General features: G+C 54.5%; 1 protein-coding gene across 1 annotated transcript; it reads left to right on the top strand.

Annotated features, from left to right (window-relative positions):
• Nucleotides 1–1457: 1457 nt before the first annotated feature.
• Nucleotides 1458–19556, top strand: LOC144731422 (ephrin-A2-like). Its single transcript, XM_078612446.1, has 6 exons — nt 1458–1636; nt 2242–2744; nt 9869–10230; nt 11622–11687; nt 14283–14345; nt 18453–19556. The coding sequence occupies exons 2-6, from the start codon at nt 2629–2631 to the stop codon at nt 18575–18577; spliced, it is 732 nt and encodes a 243-aa protein (XP_078468572.1). The 5' UTR covers nt 1458–1636; nt 2242–2628; the 3' UTR covers nt 18578–19556.
• Nucleotides 19557–20359: the final 803 nt, after the last annotated feature.

Below are 20359 nucleotides of genomic sequence, written 5' to 3'. Positions count from 1 at the left end.
CTCACCATCACACCACCTCACCATCACACCACCTCACCATCACACCACCTCACCATCACACCACCACACCATCACACCACCTCACCATCACACCACCTCACCATCACACCACCTCACCATCACACCACCTCACCATCACACCACCTCACCATCACACCATCTCACCATCACACCATCTCACCATCACACCACCACACCATCACACCACCTCACCATCACACCATCTCACCATCACACCACCTCACCATCACACCACCTCACCATCACACCACCTCACCATCACGCCACCTCACCATCACACCACCTCACCATCACACCATCTCACCATCACACCATCTCACCATCACACCACCTCACCATCACACCATCTCACCATCACACCATCTCACCATCACACCACCTCACCATCACACCACCACACCATCACACCACCACACCATCACACCACCTCACCATCACACCATCTCACCATCACACCACCTCACCATCACACCACCACACCATCACACCACCTCACCATCACACCACCACACCATCACGCCACCTCACCATCACACCACCTCACCATCACACCATCTCACCATCACACCATCTCACCATCACACCACCTCACCATCACACCATCTCACCATCACACCATCTCACCATCACACCACCTCACCATCACACCACCACACCATCACACCACCACACCATCACACCACCTCACCATCACACCATCTCACCATCACACCACCTCACCATCACACCACCACACCATCACACCACCTCACCATCACACCACCACACCATCACACCACCTCACCATCACGTCTCGTGTGGGCTCGCCACTCGTACGAGATGGTATCTCCACGCCACCGCGGCGCCCCTCGACGCAGAGACACAAAGACAAAGATCCAAACCCCACAACCTATAGCCTTCACACACTGACGGGGCAAGTGCTGGCTGTTACGGAACACCTACGGCACACAAAGACATGGCTAAGATAAAGATCCCCCCACAGCCTGTAGCACACTGTTAGGGCAAGAGTGCTTTTGATGAGCAGCACCTGTGAAGGCCGGTACGACACACGAGGGGGTGGGGGCCAGCACCACGCGCGCCCGCCTTTGTATCCCGAGCGGCGATGTGTGCACACCGCGCCGGGTTCTCATTTGAAGCTGAGTCGACCCTGCGAAGACCCAGGACCGGTTCAGATCATTGTCACTCGGTGTTGGTGGCCGTGAGCGGGAATCGAACTCGGGACGGCCGGGTTCGTAGCGCAGCGCGCTCACCATGAACACTCTCTCCCAACATAGACGCGCACCTAATACACAACAACAACAACACACACTCATCGCTCGCACGCCCTCGCAGCAAGCCGCACGCCTGGCGCGTGTAAATATTGACTTGTCCGTGTCTCCTTGCGGTCTGCCCCCCCTCCCAGCCACCCACCCATTCGTGTGGCTCCTCCTCCTCCCAGCTTCATCATCATCATACTCCCAGTCGAGCTCTGTGCGGGGTCAGAAGAGCTTAGCTCACACCACGCCTCACCTCACCACGCCTCACCTCACCTCCTGCCTGCTGCCTGCTGCAGGCAGCCAGGCGCCGTCCGTGTCGTCTCGTGCACCCACGGCTCTACCCAGCCAGCACACCGCAGGTATCTCTACAACTCACTCACGAACTCACCAACACACACAGTGCACTCACCAACACACACAGTGCACTCACCAACACACACAGTGCACTCACCAACACACTACATGTCACAACAACACACTCACCAACACACTACATGTCACAACAACACACTCGCCAACACACTACATGTCACAACAACACACTCACCAACACACTACATGTCACAACAACACACTCACCAACACACTACATGTCACAACAACACACTCGCCAACACACTACATGTCACAACAACACACTCACCAACACACTACATGTCACAACAACACACTCGCCAACACTCAACAACTCACTCACTACAATGCAGGTGACAACTCACTCAACAACACACGCACTCACCCTCTCACTCGCCCACATACTCACCACACTCCAAGGCACATTCCCTCCCATCGTCTCCTTCCTCCCCCCGAGCTCTTTATACAATGACCCTGCTCGAGTAACTAAGCGTGTTACACACTCGTATGTGTCACAACTTTGACCGTGCTGCTTGTCTCTGGCCGCTTGTCGTCGTGCGGCTCAGCAACCGTTTCAATCTCCCGGTGCCTGCCCTTCACCCTCCAACAGGAGCCAGGGAGGGTGGAGGTGGTGCCGTGCACAGCTGACGTCCATCACGACCAGCCTCGGATGGGCTAGAGGTCAACTCGGTTCACGGTACAGAGCGGCCACACGGAACCAGCCCCGTGACCAAGGTCTCGACCAGGCCAGGCTCGACTCGTGCCCATCGCCCGGCTCACTCAGCGAACGGGACCGGCGTCAGCACCACAAGCGGCGGCGTCACGTGGAGACTCAAGTCCCGGGATGATCTCGTGATCAGCACCGAAATCGGATCTTGACACTGACGCGGCCGAGCGGGATCAGCTCGGGGCCGAGCGGGCGAGCAGCCGGGCACAGGGAGAAGAGGCGGAGAGGGGAGCGGAGGAGGAGAAGGAGGGAGGAAGTCGCGGCCCGGTCATGCCGCTGCTGCCGCTACCGCCGCCGCTGCCACTGATGCTGCTGCTGCTTCTCTGCGGGGTCGGGCGCTGCTCCAGCGCACGCTTCGCCGTCTACTGGAACAGCAGCAACCACAGGTGAGGAGGGCGGCGGGGGGTGAGGGGGGGGGAAGCACGGGGAACTCGTTCCGTGTTGACTCCCCAACGAGATCCTTGAGATATTGGGATCGCCTCCTGCTCAGGACTCCGAGCGCAAGGCGTTTGTTGCTGGGGGAATGTGTGTGTATGTTGAAGTTCTTTCGCACCGTGCGTAGCCAACCGCTATGATCGGCGGTACGGGGGAAGGACAACAAACTCAACACAAAAAAGCAGTTCTAAAGAAATACGTTTTCAATGTAGACTTAAAAGTGCATGGCTCCAGTGGCTTCCTGGTATCGGAAGAGCTTTCCAGACGGCCGCAGAAGCGCATCTGAAAGTGCGCGATGCGGTGAATCGTGCTTGTCACCGTGCAGCTCCCAGACTCCGAGACGCGTTTCCTTTGCGAGTCAGACGGCGTCGTTCTAGATGTTTAGCTCTGTTTTGAAAACTCACCTCTCTAAAGTGGCCTTTAGCCCATAGCCCTGGCCGTGTGCCCTGCAGGCTTAGTCTACTCCCTGCTTTCCATACACGGTGGCACACTGGGGCCTACGGATGACACGCGCGTTACAAATGTAAGTTACATTATTATTGTTATGATGGAGGGGGCACAGGGAGGTGAGGGAGGGAGAGTGACATGGGAAGAGTTAAACGCGAGGTGAGGAAACAGGTGGCAGGTGAGCTATTATGTGGGTTAGCAGGTGGGTGAGTGAATAAGTGAGGTAAAAGGTGAGTGAGTAGGTGAGTTAGCGGGTGGTGAGTGATTAGGTGAGTTAACAGGTGAGTAGGCGAGGTAACTGGTCAGTGAGTAGGTGCGTTAACAGGTGGGTGAGTTAATAGGTGAGTGAGTAGGTGAGATACCAGGTGAGTAGGGGAGCTACCAGGTGAATAGGTGAGGTGACAGGTAGGTGAGTAGAGGCCACAGGGTTGTCAGAGTAGGCGAGGTAGCAGGTAGGTGAGTCAACAGGTAGGTGAGTAGATGAGGCAATGTGTTTGTGAGAGGGTAGGTGAGGTAACAGGTGAGTCGGCGAGGTAATCCTGGGGTGACGTGTAAGTCGGGATACCTCGTGGTGGCGAGGGGTGAGTAAGAGACACCCACGATAGGTGTTGGACACAATCCTGGAACCTTCCTCCTCCCTTGAACGCAGTGACTCAGACGCTGATCACGCAGATAGACAATCGTCATTCAAGTTAATAAATAAATAAGCAGTCTGCCTCCTAATTTCCGACTCCCTCCATAAAAAATAGAATTCGCATATTTTTTACACATTCCATCAGCCACACAGCCGTTCTTCTGAGAGTGCCATCATTGCAACAGCATCAGTTCAACACAGGCAGCGTCTCGTCAGCAGCAATGCGAGGCTTGATTGGCACCAACAACCGAGGTGCACCGCCAGATGTGAATTGGCCAGGGCCTTCTCTGTAGCTCGACACAAAACTGGAAACAGGGGCTCCTCTACTTACGAACGAGTTAGGTTCCAGGTCTGTTCGTAAGTCGATTTGTTCATAAGTCCAACTTTACTCCTGTCGACTCCAAACATGTTGCACGGCATGTACACTTAACACGGAGAGTGGCTTTAAAAGTTATATAATCTCCTGTAGATGTGGATTCCAATGGTTATGCAGATGCCACCACCGCCATTGATTGCGCGGTGGTTGAACTTACGACTCTCAGTCCGGACAGGCAACTCAACATGCGGACAGGTTGTTTGTATCTCTAAAAGTTCGTAAGTCGAATGTTCGTAAATAGAGGAGTCCTGTAATACAAAACACAAGATAATCACGAAGAAGGCGCGTGAGGCTTATGTGACATGTTAAAATATATTTATTTATTTATATGTTGTGTGTGCAGAGACAAGCGAGGTAAGGAAGGAGACGAAATGCCTACTTATTTACTTTGTCAGTTATAACCTCCTTCGTTGTGGACGCAGTACAGCAGCACACAGACGGCCCGCTCGGTGCCATAGATTCCATCACAGTGCAGTACAACGTCTCTTATTCGCGACGTCGTTGGGGGGTGGGGGGCGAACTTCGATGATCCAGCTCGCAGGGCACCCACCGGCTGTGGGCTTTGGAGAGGCAAGGGTTTGCGGACCACGCGAGAGATTTGAGAAACTCTCCCAAAATCCGCTGAGCTGGGGAAGTGGCGGTGCGGATGTGGTAACACAGCAAGTCGGCTGGTGAATCCGCCTGTGAGGACGTGGCCGGCTCGCACGAGAGATGAGATTTTTTTTCTCTCTGGCTGCTTCGATTTCCTGCTTCCCCCCCCCTCAATCAGGAAACAAAACAACTCCCGAGTTAAAAGGGGATTTGGCCAAACATCCCATTGTAGCAGGAGCCTCCGGAAAAGGAGTCTTGAGACTCAGAGTGAGGCCATCCTAGATAAACGGAGGCATCGGTCTAGGAGGCCGACTCCTTTGTCTCGTTCACCACACTGTGTTCAACTACCACGCTGCAGCTCACAACAACAACACACTCACTCACCCACTCACCACACTACAGGTGACAACAACACACTCACCCACTCGCTCACCCACCCTCTCACTCACCCACTCACTACACTACAGGTGACAAAAACACATTCACCCACTCGCTCATCCACCCTCTCACCCACCCTCTCACCACACTACAGATGACAACAACACACTCACCCTCTCACTCACCCACTCACCAAACTACAGGTAACAACAGCACACTCACCCACTCGCTCACTCACTCTCACTCACCCACTGCCCACACTAAGTCTTGGACTGTGATTTTAAATACACTCTATAACTATATACACTGTAAAAATGGAAATGGCCATTTTGGAAATGTGGGCAGACCCTTCGCGACATGAATAGACACGTGCCACAGCAACAATTATACACCAGGATCAGCACCCTGGTCATCATTCAACGACATAAATAAGCACACATGCCTCCTTCCCACATCTGCCCCTCCACATTAAATACACACGTGTCTTCGTCACACATCCCATCAGCCAACACGGCTTCAGTCACTACGGGATCCCATGTGAAAAAGAGCTTCATAGCTCATCGGATTTCTCCAGGAAAAATAAAGATTCTGATTCTGGTCGTTGTTACGGCACCTAGCATCGAAGCCTAAGAGGGGGGGGGGGGTCCTTGCCTATAAACATTTGTCAGTTCACCAGCAAGTCTGGCTCTGCTGATGAGGCGATGAATGTCAAAACCGGTGCAGAGTTTTGCTCGTGTTGAACTAAGGCTGCCGAACAAATGCACTCAAGGAAAAACTTTGTGGTTGATGGGAAGTGGAAAAAAAGTAGGAAGGAGTCGAATGGTATGATGTTTTTGTTGCTTATATTCTGCTAAATTTCGATTTAAAGCTTTCGTGACTGCAGGGATTCATATTCTTGGTTCTTTCGGTAAAGTCGGAAAGACAGCGTCCTAATGACTTTCCGACAGCTATGCTCTTCACCTGAGGACGGCTGCTTGCGTTGTGGCCGAAACGTCGTGAGATTTTTTTCATGTTTTATTTTTATTATTTTGTTATTTCCCTTCTACGTGACTTTATCGAAAGAACCAAGAATATATTCTGCTAGTTTTACCCAGGAAAGCCTCACCGTGTCTCAAGACTCCCTCTCTCAGGAGAGGTTCCTGCTGTCAAGTTTCCGCAGTAGGGGGCGATGTTACTGCTCCTGCGGTGTGATCCCTGTTGAGTAATGTGCAGGTGATGTCAGATGTGGGATGTTTCCCAGCCCGATACCGGCTAACACTGTGTGTTGTGGGTTTAATTCTGGCTGTGGGAGGGAGGAAATCAGAGAACCTGGAGGCAACCCCATACAGAGTTGGCGTAGAGAGAGCGTAGGGACGACTCCAACGCGCACTCTCACTCTCCTGCAGAGACACGTCCACTCCGCACGGCAAGGCGGACGGGTCGGGAGTCGAACCCAGGCCCTTACAAAAACTGGGGCAAATGTTAGACAGCCAAGTTGTCCCAGGGTTGGCATGTCTGCTGGCTTCTTGCTGTGGTGAGACACGAGAGTTCTAACCACTGCGCCATCACCCTGCTCACGACTTCACCTCATCACGCCATTCTCCGAGGTGGCGGCTGCTGCTGCTGGTGGCGCTGGTGGCGCTGGTGTCGTTTGGCACAGCAGGGGCCACGGCTGGGTGCACGGCCAGTCAGGCATCTCAGTCGGTCGGTCAACCCACGGCACCTGCGAGGTCTGTCGCGTGACAGTCCATCCCTGTCCACCCCTATCAGTGCCCGACCTTATTAGAGACCAACTCAGACCTTATTGGTCACCCCGTGCCCCTTATACATCTCAACGTTCATCCTACAAAGTCCCATCGCAAGGGAGAAACACAAACAAAGAGACAACACAAATGTTTTTTTGCCCGTATTGAAACGGCTGTACGCCGTATGGACCTGAAAACTCAGTTTCCCTGGACAAGAACACGTGGTTCTAACCCGTGTGGGTTGTGAGCCACTGCGAGACACGGACGTGTGACAGTGCGCCGAGCGAGTGGCCAGCGGGGTGTGGGGGGGTGTCACTGCTGTTGGTCATGGCTGCTGCTGCTGGTGGTGGTGGTGGGTGCTGAGGGGCAGCAGGAGAGGGTCCCGCACACTCGCTGCTACTGCTGCTGGTGGTGCTGCTGCTGCTGCTACTGCTGCTGGTGGTGCTGGTGGTGCTGGTGGTGCTGCTGGTGGTGGTGCTGGTGGTGCTGGTGCTGGTGGTGCTGGTGGTGTTGGTGGTGTTGGTGGTGGTGGTGGTGCTGGTGGTGGTGGTGCTGGTGGTGTTGGTGGTGGTGCTGCTGCTGGTGGTGCTGGTGGTGCTGCTGCTGGTGGTGGTGCTGGTGGTGCTGGTGGTGGTGCTGGTGGTGTTGGTGCTGGTGGTGGTGCTGCTGGTGGTGCTGGTGGTGGTGGTGCTGGTGCTGCTGCTGCTGCTGGTGCTGCTGGTGGTGGTGCTGGTGGTGGTGCTGGTGGTGGTGCTGGTGGTGGTGATGGTGGTGCTGCTGCTGGTGGTGGCGGGGCGCTGTGGGAACTCGGAAGCGAAGGAAGCGGCGTGCGGAGTGTTCACATCCTGCGGCGCGCGCACAATGCCGACGCCGCCGCCGCGGAGTTTAGCGCGAAAACAACAACGCCGCCACTCGGGGAAGGAGGGAGAGGGGAGGGAGATAACCGCGGGCAATTAATAATTAAGAGCCGTAGCCACGGCCAAGTCATAAACAACACCACGGCTCTCAGAGAATGGCGCTTTTAACCTCCCCCGCCTCACGCGAGAGGGAGGGGGGACGCGGCTCGCGTGCGCCGCTGTTGACGCGCCGCCGCCGCCACTTGGCGCTGTTTGGCTGCCGCCTCTCAGGATGTTTGCGGGAGTCGCCGGGGACGGGGACAGCGGCCTCCCGTGGGAGCCCCGGCGACCCTCCCGGGTGATCAGGGGGGGGGGGTGGGGAGGGTGGGGAGGTGGAGTGGGGAGGGTGGGGAGGGTGATGAGGGGGAGGGTGGGGAGACGTGTCGCGAAAGTGATGTCGACAAGGCTCGATGATTGCAACTTACCTCCTCCTCCTCTACGGGACGTCTGGCAAAACAAAAAGCCGCGTGAGCAGCGTGCACACGCGGCTCCCCGGCACGTGTCGTGGCGGACACTGCAAGATCCGACCGCGTGCGTCCGGTGCTCGCCGAGCTCCATCGGCTTTCGGTTGCCGAACGAAGGCATTGTGAGGAAGGTCGCACTCGTCACACACGCGAAGTGCTGGCCACAGATGGACCACAACACCACCTCGCTGATCTCGTCAGGGGAGTGTGAACCATCACGCGAACTCCGGCGGGCATCTTCCCCGCGGCTTTTGGCTGCTGGCCATCGAACAAAGACGGCCAAAGCATCGCGCGCTTTCAGATGCGCTTCTGCGGCCGTCTGGAACGCTCTTGCTTCCGATGTTAGGAAGCCACTGGAGCTGTGCATTTCAAAATAGTTGAGACTGAAAACGAATTTCTTTAGAACAGCTTGTTGTGTTTAGTTTAATTTCCTTCCTTCGCACATCCGATTAGCACGGTTGGCTACGTACGGTGCGAAAGAAGTTCAACACGCATACATACACAGTGTGAAACTGAGTGGATAGACGCCACATGGGGAGTGCGGGAAGAGGTATGGGGAGACGACGCGGACAGGGAACTTGGGATGAAGAGAGATGCATGGTTAGGGTTGCCACCCGTCCCACTGTGGATGTGAATCGGTGAGTTACCGAGTGCCTTGTCGAATGCATTAATTAATTAGTGGGTCGATGAATAAACATGAATGGATTAATTCATTAATTACTGGGCGAGTGAAGGAATCAGTGAGTGCATCAGTCGGTGAGTGATAGGTCTCTGTTCCATTGTGGACCCAAACCCGCGAACATTTCTCCGTGAGGGCGGCGAGGTCGGGCCCTGACTCCTGAAGCTCAGCAGGTTTGAGCCTGGATAGCGTCTTCAGTTTACGAACGAGGGTTCTCGGCGCACGCGGCGAAACGTCGGACATCGTGCAGCACGCCCACTATCGGGTGCGGCGTTGACCGTGAACGACGACGCGCCATCTGTCTCGCTCAGAGTGGACGTTCAATTGAGACGTTGACGACCCCGCGACCTCATTCTAAACGAAGCACGGGCCAAGTTGGGAAAATGATACACACCGCTAAATTACTCGCTGGATTAGAGCAACGCCGCCTCCTGCCGTGGCACTCCTGGAGACTGTGCAGCAGCAGCAACAGCAGCAGTAGCAGTAGCAGCAGCAGCAGCAACAGCAGTAGCAGCAGCAACAACAGCAGCAGCAGTAGCAGCAGCAACAGCAGCGCGCCTTCTCTGGCGACGATTGCCTTGTGCCACACAGGGACAGCTGCCACCGGGGGTGCCCTAGGCCAGTTCACACAGCAACATTGTTGAACTAACTCACACAGCAACATTGTTGAACTAACGCGAAACGATCGCAGGATGTCAAACACAGCGACGCCTTCCTGCGCGTGATGATCGGCCCGCGCTATGAGAACGATAGTGCCCATGTGAAACGTACCCGATTGTTTTTTATTGCCAGGTTTTTTAAAGCAACGTTGTTGGTTCTCCCTTTAAAACTCGTAATTCGAGTCTCTGTTTGTAATGTCGGCGATCTCCTCCTCCCTCCCGTCCAGGTTACTTACGGGGGATTACACCCTCACCGTGCACATCGACGACTACATGGACGTCTACTGCCCGCATTCTACAGCCCCCGAACTGGAGGGCCCTGAATCGGGGGGCTCATTAGCGGGGGGCTCCACGCCACCGCCGCCCCCCCCGGCGGAGCGGCCCGTGCTGCACATGGTGGACGCCGCGGGGTTTGCGCGCTGCGAGCACTCGAGGGGGTCCGTGCGGTGGCGCTGCGGGAGGCCCCTCCAGCGGGGCCCCCACCACCGGGACCACGGGGCGCCCCTGAGGTTCGCCGAGAAGTTCCAGCGGTTCACGCCGTTCTCGCTGGGCTTTGAGTTCGCGCCCGGGCAGGACTACTACTACATCTGTGAGTTCCCTCCGCTTGCCGTCATTGTGCGGTTGTTTTTGTATATGAATTTCCTTTGGGTAAACAAGCGTCAAGATAAATTATTCATCATTCTCATTAAACACACACACATTCACACAGCAAGGCGCCTGGGTCAGTAATCAAACCCAGGTCATTCCGAGTAAACATGTTACCGTTGGGCCAACGTTGCATGCCCACACGTTGGGCCAACACTGGTTATTACACTGTACGGCAAACAAAATGAAGAGGCGATGAATGCACCTCCACATTCCTATGGCAGGTGGGAAGGGGGCGGGGGGAACGACAGTTGGCGTTCTGCACGAAGTGGTGCGGTGCTCAATGTTGTGGACCCCAGGAGGAAGGGATGATGGGCTGGGCCAACCCCCCAACCAGGACAGATCGAGAACATTCCCAACGGAGGGGGGGGGGGAAGGGGGTGGCCCCAAAATGTCAAGCGTTATAAATAGGAGACAAAGTTAATACAAAAAATAACAAAATTGATGTATTTCCTTTGGTAAATACAGCATCAGTCCAACGTGGGGTCTCAAGGAGGAAGTGAACCCCACCCATAGATCCACCACTGCCTTCGCCCGCCTGTGATGTGATGAACAAAATTAACAAGCAGACAATCGGCCTCATTCACACATTTGCCCAGCTATACAAGAGATCTATATATATTATATATTGTTTTACACATCTCGTCAGCCACCCACAGCTTTCCTTCTGGGAGCGCTTAATCTCAGCAGCACTGGTACAACATCAGCAGAGTCAGGCTTCGCTTGTGCTAACGCCGGTGAATTGCCAAGATGTTTATTGGCACGGACCCTCTCTGTGAGATGTGGGTCCTAGCTCGACGCTCATCGCTGCAAATAAAAACACAGAATTATCACCACTGGCGACATTGTTGAGAATATGAAGGAACACAACAACGGGCAGAGGTGGCTGTGTGGGGAGGGCGGCGCGTGTCTCGTGGTGTCCGATTGCCTTGCGATACGAGCACGTGCCGAACCCTCGTAGACACCTACACACGCGGGGGTGGACACAGGCAAGGGACATGTGGGTACCCAGGTATGATTGTGGCTATATGGAAACACACGTCGACATATTAGGGTGGGCACACGCTAGGGTGGGCACACGCTAGGGTGGACACACGCTAGGGTGGACACACACGCTAGGGTGGACACACACACCCTAGGTTGGACACACACACGCTAGGGTGGACACACGCTAGGGTGGGCACACGCTAGGGTGGACACACGCTAGAGTGGGCACACGCTAGGGTGGACACACACGCTAGGGTGGTCACACACACGCTAGGGTGGACACACACACGCTAGGGTGGACACACACGCTAGGGTGGACACACGCTAACTCGCATGTCTCATTCACAGCCACTCCACTGCTCAAGGGTGACTCCCGCTGCTATCGCCTCAAAGTCCACGTTTGCTGCGGTCCAGGTGAGTCGCCCGTGCTGTCAGCCACCAAGTCAACCTCCACACACTCACCCGCTCACACGCTCACCCACCCACCCACTCACCACACTCACACTCCTCACGCAACTCTCACCCGCTCACACGCTCACCCACCCACCCACTCACCACACTCACACTCCTCATGCAACTCTCACCCGCTCACACGCTCACTCACCCACCCACTCACCACACTCACACTCCTCACGCAACTCTCACCCGCTCACACGCTCACTCACCCACCCACTCACCACACTCACACTCCTCACGCAACTCTCACCCGCTCACACGCTCACCCACCCACCCACTCACCACACCCACACTCCTCACGCAACTCTCACCTACTCACACGCTCACCCACCCACCCACTCACCACACTCACACTCCTCACGCAACTCTCACCCGCTCACACGCTCACTCACCCACCCACTCACCACACTCACACTCCTCACGCAACTCTCACCCGCTCACACGCTCACCCACCCACCCACTCACCACACTCACACTCCTCACGCAACTCTCACCCGCTCACACGCTCACTCACCCACCCACTCACCACACTCACACTCCTCACGCAACTCTCACCCGCTCACACGCTCACCCACCCACCCACTCACCACACCCACACTCCTCACGCAACTCTCACCTACTCACACGCTCACCCACCCACCCACTCACCACACTCACACTCCTCACGCAACTCTCACCCGCTCACACGCTCACTCACCCACCCACTCACCACACTCACACTCCTCACGCAACTCTCACCCGCTCACACGCTCACCCACCCACCCACTCACCACACCCACACTCCTCACGCAACTCTCACCTACTCACACGCTCACCCACCCACCCACTCACCACACTCACACTCCTCACGCAACTCTCACCTACTCACACGCTCACCCACCCACCCACTCACCACACTCACACTCCTCACGCAACTCTCACCCGCTCACACGCTCACTCACCCACCCACTCACCACACTCACACTCCTCACGCAACTCTCACCCGCTCACACGCTCACCCACCCACCCACTCACCACACTCACACTCCTCACGCAACTCTCACCCGCTCACACGCTCACTCACCCACCCACTCACCACACTCACACTCCTCACGCAACTCTCACCCGCTCACACGCTCACCCACCCACCCACTCACCACACCCACACTCCTCACGCAACTCTCACCTACTCACACGCTCACCCACCCACCCACTCACCACACTCACACTCCTCACGCAACTCTCACCCGCTCACACGCTCACTCACCCACCCACTCACCACACTCACACTCCTCACGCAACTCTCACCCGCTCACACGCTCACCCACCCACCCACTCACCACACCCACACTCCTCACGCAACTCTCACCTACTCACACGCTCACCCACCCACCCACTCACCACACTCACACTCCTCACGCAACTCTCACCCGCTCACACGCTCACCCACCCACCCACTCACCACACTCACACTCCTCACGCAACTCTCACCCGCTCACACGCTCACTCACCCACCCACTCACCACACTCACACTCCTCACGCAACTCTCACCCGCTCACACGCTCACTCACCCACCCACTCATCACACTCACACTCGCTTCTCTCTCGCTGCTTCTTCCCTCGCACTGCTCGACTGTGGATCTCCCTCCTATCGTCACCATTGTCTCCCCCCCTCCCTCAAAGTGATTAAAAAAACAATAACCTCGTTCACTTCAACAAACGCGTTACACTTATCCATTACAACTTTGATGGGGGTGCTGTTTGTGGCTGACCACTCGACGTTTTGGGCCTTTGGTCCTGTGCTAAACTAACAAAAAAGTCAATAAATTTGACTTGCCACTGAAGTGGGTCCTGGCCAGAGAATCAATCTCAGTTCGCTGATTTCGTAACACGGTCCGCTAACCGCTGCGCCACCGCTCCCCACATCACCACCACGACCGCGACCAACAGCGCCACCCCACAAGTGCCGACTCGCTAACATCGCTCGGCGAGCCGGGTGCGCTGCCAGCGGCGGCGGCGACAGGTTTCGTGATCCGGGGTGAGGGGTTGGTGGGTCACACGGAGATCTGTGAAAGCCTCAAATCCCCTCGGGGGAGCGGCGAGGTGGTGGCCAGGAGATGCGATTGCTGCCAGTGAGATACGAAGAGGGCGCGGTGTGTGGAGCGGAGTTATTGACGAACGCGGGAGAGTTAAAGAGTTAGTTAGTTCACTGTGCTTGTGCACCACTGCCAACGCAGCAGTAGCAGCAGCAGTCACCAGACAAGCAGCAGCAGTAGTGGCAGCAGCAGCAGTCACCAGACGAGTCTAATGTAATATGGAATTGGTCAAACTCGCCAATGTCGCAGGACCCTCCTGAATAGGAGTCCTGAGAGTCGATGCATAACCCCGTATTAACATCATCATCATCGTTATAATGTTCACGAATATGATTCCTGTGTAAGTGAATATTGTTAATCTAACAATTGGTATTGTTGTGAAAGCGGCGATTAACAGCATGGAGTTGCTTGGCTGAGCTTAGTCCATCGCGTGCTCTAACCCCTAACCCCCAACCCTAACCCCCACCCTTAACCCAGGCGACACTACGGCTAATCCCACACGCTCGCATCGCACGGCGAGCGAAGGTCCCGCACAAGCAGGTGGGCAACGCACGCACACACTCACACACACGCTCACACACACGCTCACACACGCACACACACGGGCGCACACACTCACATGCACGGTCACACACGCGCCCACACTGACACACGCTCGCACACGCTCACGCATAAAACGACAAAGATCCCCCATATAGCCATAACAGACTGTAGGAGCAAGTGCTGTTAGTGAGCACCACGCCCGGCCACCTTTGTCTCCCTAGTGGCGATGTTTATACACCGCATCCAAACACTCATGTGAGGCTGAGTCGACCTAGGGGAGGCCCAGGATCGGTTCAAATAATCGTCACTGCTGTCGGCCGAGAGCGGGAATCGAACTTGGGTCATAGCGCAGCGCGATAACCACTCACTCACTACCTCTCCCCACTACAGAACACACAGACACACGCACAGGAAAAACAGAGACACACCCACAGAGACACACACACATTGACTACTATATTTACCCAAGAATGTCAGTGTGTAACGCACGTGACATCACTCCACATAGACCAGCTCCCCTCATTAATAATCATGAATGGGTGACGTCACTCCGCATGAAGGTGGAGCGGAAACTAAAATTTGGTTATGCAAATTTGCTTCATTTTGACTTTTCTTTATGGAAATTAAAGCTAATAAAGAAATAAAAGCAGCAACTAATATAACGAGTCAAAAAGGCGATGTGTGTCCCGCGCGTGACGTCACTCCACATGGGGCAACCCCCCCCCCCCCCCTCATTAATAATCACGATCTGAACAATTTTTCTATTGAATATTTCAGATTTACTGCAATATTCACCCGTCCTTGGACGGGTAAACAAGCTCGTGTTTACATAAATAAAGACCTTAATCTGTACGTCTGAAACACCTCTTAGGTACCTCCCGACAAGGTAGAAAGCTGAAATTGTGTACATAGGTAGCTCTGAGGATACAAACAAAAGGACATTTCTGAAAATCAGACCTTTTTCAAGTTAAGGCCCCCGAAATCTCGGTTTAAGTGTCCCGTAGACATGTATGTGCGTGTCATTCAGAAACCGTCCACGTGAAACAGCAAATACGATGAAAGCAATAACCATTCATTATTTTATTGCTTTTGAGATATTTCGGAGTTAAGCGCTTTTGAACGAAAAAAGACACATTTTACAATGTTTAAATCTGATTAATTCGAAAACGGTAAAAGATGTGAGCTCCCCTCACAGAGTATTAAGTAAATTATGTTTTGTTCTTTCTAATAAAAAAAGAACGAGTTCTTTAAATTTGAGTGGTTTCCAATGAGTACGTCTTTAAATATAAGAAGTTGAATCAAGTTAAGAGTTATAGTTTTGGTGAAAAGATACGAATTTTTTTGAGTAGTTGTTAGTGTCTGATCGTAGATAAAAAGTGTAAAAAATCACATCAGCTTCCTTATTATATCTGTTGAAAACTTTTGCCTGGCGAAGACAGGCTTTATGAACTACGATATAATATAGACACATGCACTGACATGTGTGTGTATGAGACAGACTGGCACACACACCAAATGTATACACACAGACACATACAGTCACACACAGTCACACACACACACAGTCACACACAGTCACACACAGAGGCACGCAAACACAAAGATCCCCCCCCCCGTATAGCTATTACCAGGCTGTTGGGGAAAGCGATGTTATCGAGCAAGACACAACAAGTTCTCACTCAGTAGTCCGTGGGCGGCAGCAGAACTCGGTACCCACCTTGGGTAGAAAAACACGCAGGTACACACACACGTACATACACACACGTACATACACACGTACACACACACACACGTACACACACACACACGTACATATACACACACGTACACACACACACGTACACACACACACACACGTACACACGTACACACACACACACGTACATACACACGTACACACACACACGTACACACACACACACACACGTACATACACACACACGTACACACACACACGTACACACACACACGTACACACACACACGTACATATACACACACGTACACACACACACGTACACACACACACACACGTACACACACACACGTACATATACACACGTACATATACACACACGTACACACACACACGTACACACACACACACACGTACACACACACACACACGTACACACACACACGTACACACACACACGTACATATACACACACGTACACACACACACGTACACACACACACACACGTACACACACACACGTACACACACACACGTACACACACACACGTACATATACACACACGTACACACACACACGTACACACACACACACACGTACACACACACACACGTACACACACACACGTACATACACACGTACACACACACGTACACACACACACACGTACACACACACACGTACACACACACACGTACATACACACGTACACACACACACGTACACACACACACGTACACACACACACACGTACACACACACACACGTACACACACACACACGTACACACGTACATACACACATGTACCCACACACGTACATACACACACACGTACACACACACACACACGTACACACACACACGTACACACACGTACACACACACACACGTACACACACACACGTACACGTACACACGTACACGTACACACACGTACACACGTACACACACACACACGTACACACACACACGTAAACACACACACACACACGTACACACACGTACACACCTACACACACACACGTACACACACACACGTACACACACACACACAGCGATATGTTATGGGACTGTCAAGCCGACTGTTGAGGTGGAGAAAGTGCCGGAGCCTGATTTGAATGTCGCTCCGGGGGCTCTGCCGAACTCATCATCCCCCCACCGCGTGGGAGGCAGGGGACTCAATCCGAGCCCCCTCGGGCACAAACAGCAGTAGGCAGCGGTGCCTCTGGACTGTGCTGACGAGTCCCAGCAAGGGTGAAACCGCCCTGCAGATGTATCGCTGCTTCCTAGCTGGCTACATTTTAAATGCCGGTCTCCCTCCGCTCTCGTGAGCGGGGACCATCACAGATGGCTGCGTCATCTGGACATGCGAAGCGTGCCCGATATTACTGTTGTGCTTTGCGATTGCAGACGCCTGCTTGCGTGTATCCAGTGTATCTATATACCTCGCCATGTGTATACGGTACTAACTATGGACACGAGACAAAGATCCGCCCGAATAGCCTTAACCGATTTGTAGGGGAAAGTGCTGTTAGCGAGCACCTATGAAGGTCGGCATGGCACACGAGGGGGTGGGGGGGCCAGCACCACACCCGGCCGCCTTTGTCTCCCCTTGCGCACCTCCAAGTAGCGCAGTTGGCTACATACGGTGCTAAATAATCTCAACATACATACATTTTTCACACTTCACCAAGTACTCTATGAAGGCTGATTCAAGCTACAACACACACGCACAATACTTACACACGCGGACACACAGAGGCTCACAGACACAAAGACTCACTCACAGACAGGTGTCCCCTCTCCCATGTGCCACCTTTTGTGTCATAGGGGCCCCAGCGGGGGTGCAAACGCCGCTTGTTACAGAGGTTTGCGGTTTGATTCCGGCAGGCCGCCCTGGTTAACTTTGTGGCTGTACATATCAACCGCAATAGCAATGCTACTACGCGCCGTCTGCTTCACTCACAGTGGACGTTAAAGATTCCCTGACACCGTTCGCAAGAGTTAGGCTGTTGTGTGCCAGACTCACGGCCTACATTCGCCAAATTCGAAAACGATCTTCATATTAGTTGAATGGGATCGCACGCAGCAGCAGCAGCAATAATTGCCGCCTTGTGCTGGCAGACTAAATGCCGGCTTTGCAGGCCGGGTGCCCAGAACCCTCACGCCGCACAGGGACAGCTGCCACCAGGGGTACCCTAGGCTCGACCGCGTAGCATCCATCGCCCCCTACCGGCGGAGGGATCCCACTTACGGCCCGGGTGCCGAGACACACTTCACGCCGCACAGAGACAGCTGCCACCGGGGGTGCACTTTCACAACGCGTCGAGGCGCCGCGACGCGAGCTCCGCTGTTGTCCCCGCGCCGCGTCTCACTCTGCCCCGTCCCTCCGCCGCCTCCCGCACAGACGAACCGAGGGTGGCCGCCGCCGTCGGCACGGGGGCCGCCGGGGCCGCGGCGCCCCGGGGAGGGGGGCCGGCGCTGGGCCTCGTCGCCGCCGCCGCCGCACTGCTCGCGTCACGGCTCCTATAGCGACCGCGACCACGGGCGACGGCGCTCCCTCGAGGTCTGCTGTGAAGCTGGGGGAGGAGGGGGAGGAGGGAGTGGATGGGAGGAGGAGACGGAGGAGCACGGGGGAATTAGCAGAGGAGCCCCTGAACGGAAAGATTGGAAGGGCGCACGCTACACCACCCGCCACCACCCGCCTCGCTCCATCCCAGGGATGGACTCGGCCTCGACCTGGGAATGCTCCGAGTGGACGATGACTATGCAACGCGCGATGGTTGCACAATGACGGTGGCTGAATGCTGCAGGAAGATGATGATGACGATGGTGGTGGTGGTGGTGATTTCTGCAAGCAGAAGAGGAGACTGAAGAACGAGCATCGTCACCATCATCATCATCACCACCACCGCTGATGAGTGACACAGACGGTGATGAGGACTCGTTATGAGTGATGATCATTTGAATGGTGCAGGAAGAGATGGTGGTGATGATGAACGGTGCAGTAAATGGTGGTGATGACGATCATGGTGCATTCTGCACACCACATGCTAATGACGGCAGTTGTTAGAGCGAGCGGCTCGCAAAGTGGGAATCCTGGTTGGGTGGGGGTTGACTCAGCCCATCATCCTGACCTCCGGGGTAGATAAAACTACTTTGTGGGGGAGATCAACAGCAGTTGTCCTATGGATAGACTTACCCCCGTCAGAGGAATGTGGAATTTGCAGAACTGTAAATAGATGAGCACCGATGCTCATGTGAGCAGCAGCAGCAGCAGGAGCTCCCTCCTACTCGTTGGCTCTGGTGATCGCTGTTGTTGAAGACCGTGGTGATCGTGATTGGACTCGTGATGGTGGATGAATCATACTGGTCATGAATGCTGTTCAATGGTGCTGCTTGATGTTGAATGCAGTCGATGGATGATGGTGACGTTGATGTTCTCGTATCTGCACGGGTCCTCTCGGACTCGCATGTAAATGTGTACATTAAACTCGCTTTTCTAAACGCGCACTCGTCCACAAAATATACCTGGCGCACGCGCTCGTCCACAAGCAGGGAGGCCACCAGCCTGGCGACCGGCGTCTGAGTTCGTGCGCTGCTGGAGGCGCCTCGTCCTGGGATCTGTGGCCGGTCGGAGCCGTGCCACTGCAGGAGACGCGCAGTGCTGGGAACGGAACCCCCGGCTCACAGAGTCCGCAGTGGAACAGATGGCGACCCTACCACTCACAGATTGATCCACTCACCGATTGATCCACTCACCGATTGATCCACTCACCGATTGATCCACTCACCGATTGATCCACTCACCGATTGATCCACTCACCGATTGATCCACTCACCGATTGATCCACTCACCCGTCAATGAATTAATTAATTGATTCATTAACGCACTCATGTTTATTATCCATCAACCCACTAATTCATGCATTCGCCAAGGCACTCAGTAACCCGCCAATTCACTCCACGGTGGAACAGATGACGAACCCGACCACTCGTCGACTGATCCACTCGCCCATTCATTCACTCGCCCATTAATGAATTCATGAACCAACACATCCGTTCATGCATTCGCCATGGCACTCGGTGAACTCACCCACCCACTCACTCCGGTTGCCTCCAGTCCAGGGATCGGCGTCTGTGTGTGGACGGCACGTGATGCCTCGTCCCGGCGCCTGGCCCCTGTCCCCTGGCCGTGTTGTGTTGAACTGCGACAACCTTCTGACGATAGGCCTACTCGGCTCACCGAGAAGTTTGGGCTGGCGTTTTTGTTGAACACGTCGCAGGCTTTCGCGACCAATATCATCCATAATA

Source organism: Lampetra planeri, chromosome 39 (genome assembly GCF_965212315.1).
Source record: "Lampetra planeri chromosome 39, kcLamPlan1.2.h2, whole genome shotgun sequence".
Lineage (NCBI taxonomy): Eukaryota > Metazoa > Chordata > Hyperoartia > Petromyzontiformes > Petromyzontidae > Lampetra > Lampetra planeri.
The sequence above is the reverse complement of the archived record's forward strand: the minus strand, read 5'-3'. Positions and strand labels throughout refer to the sequence as shown.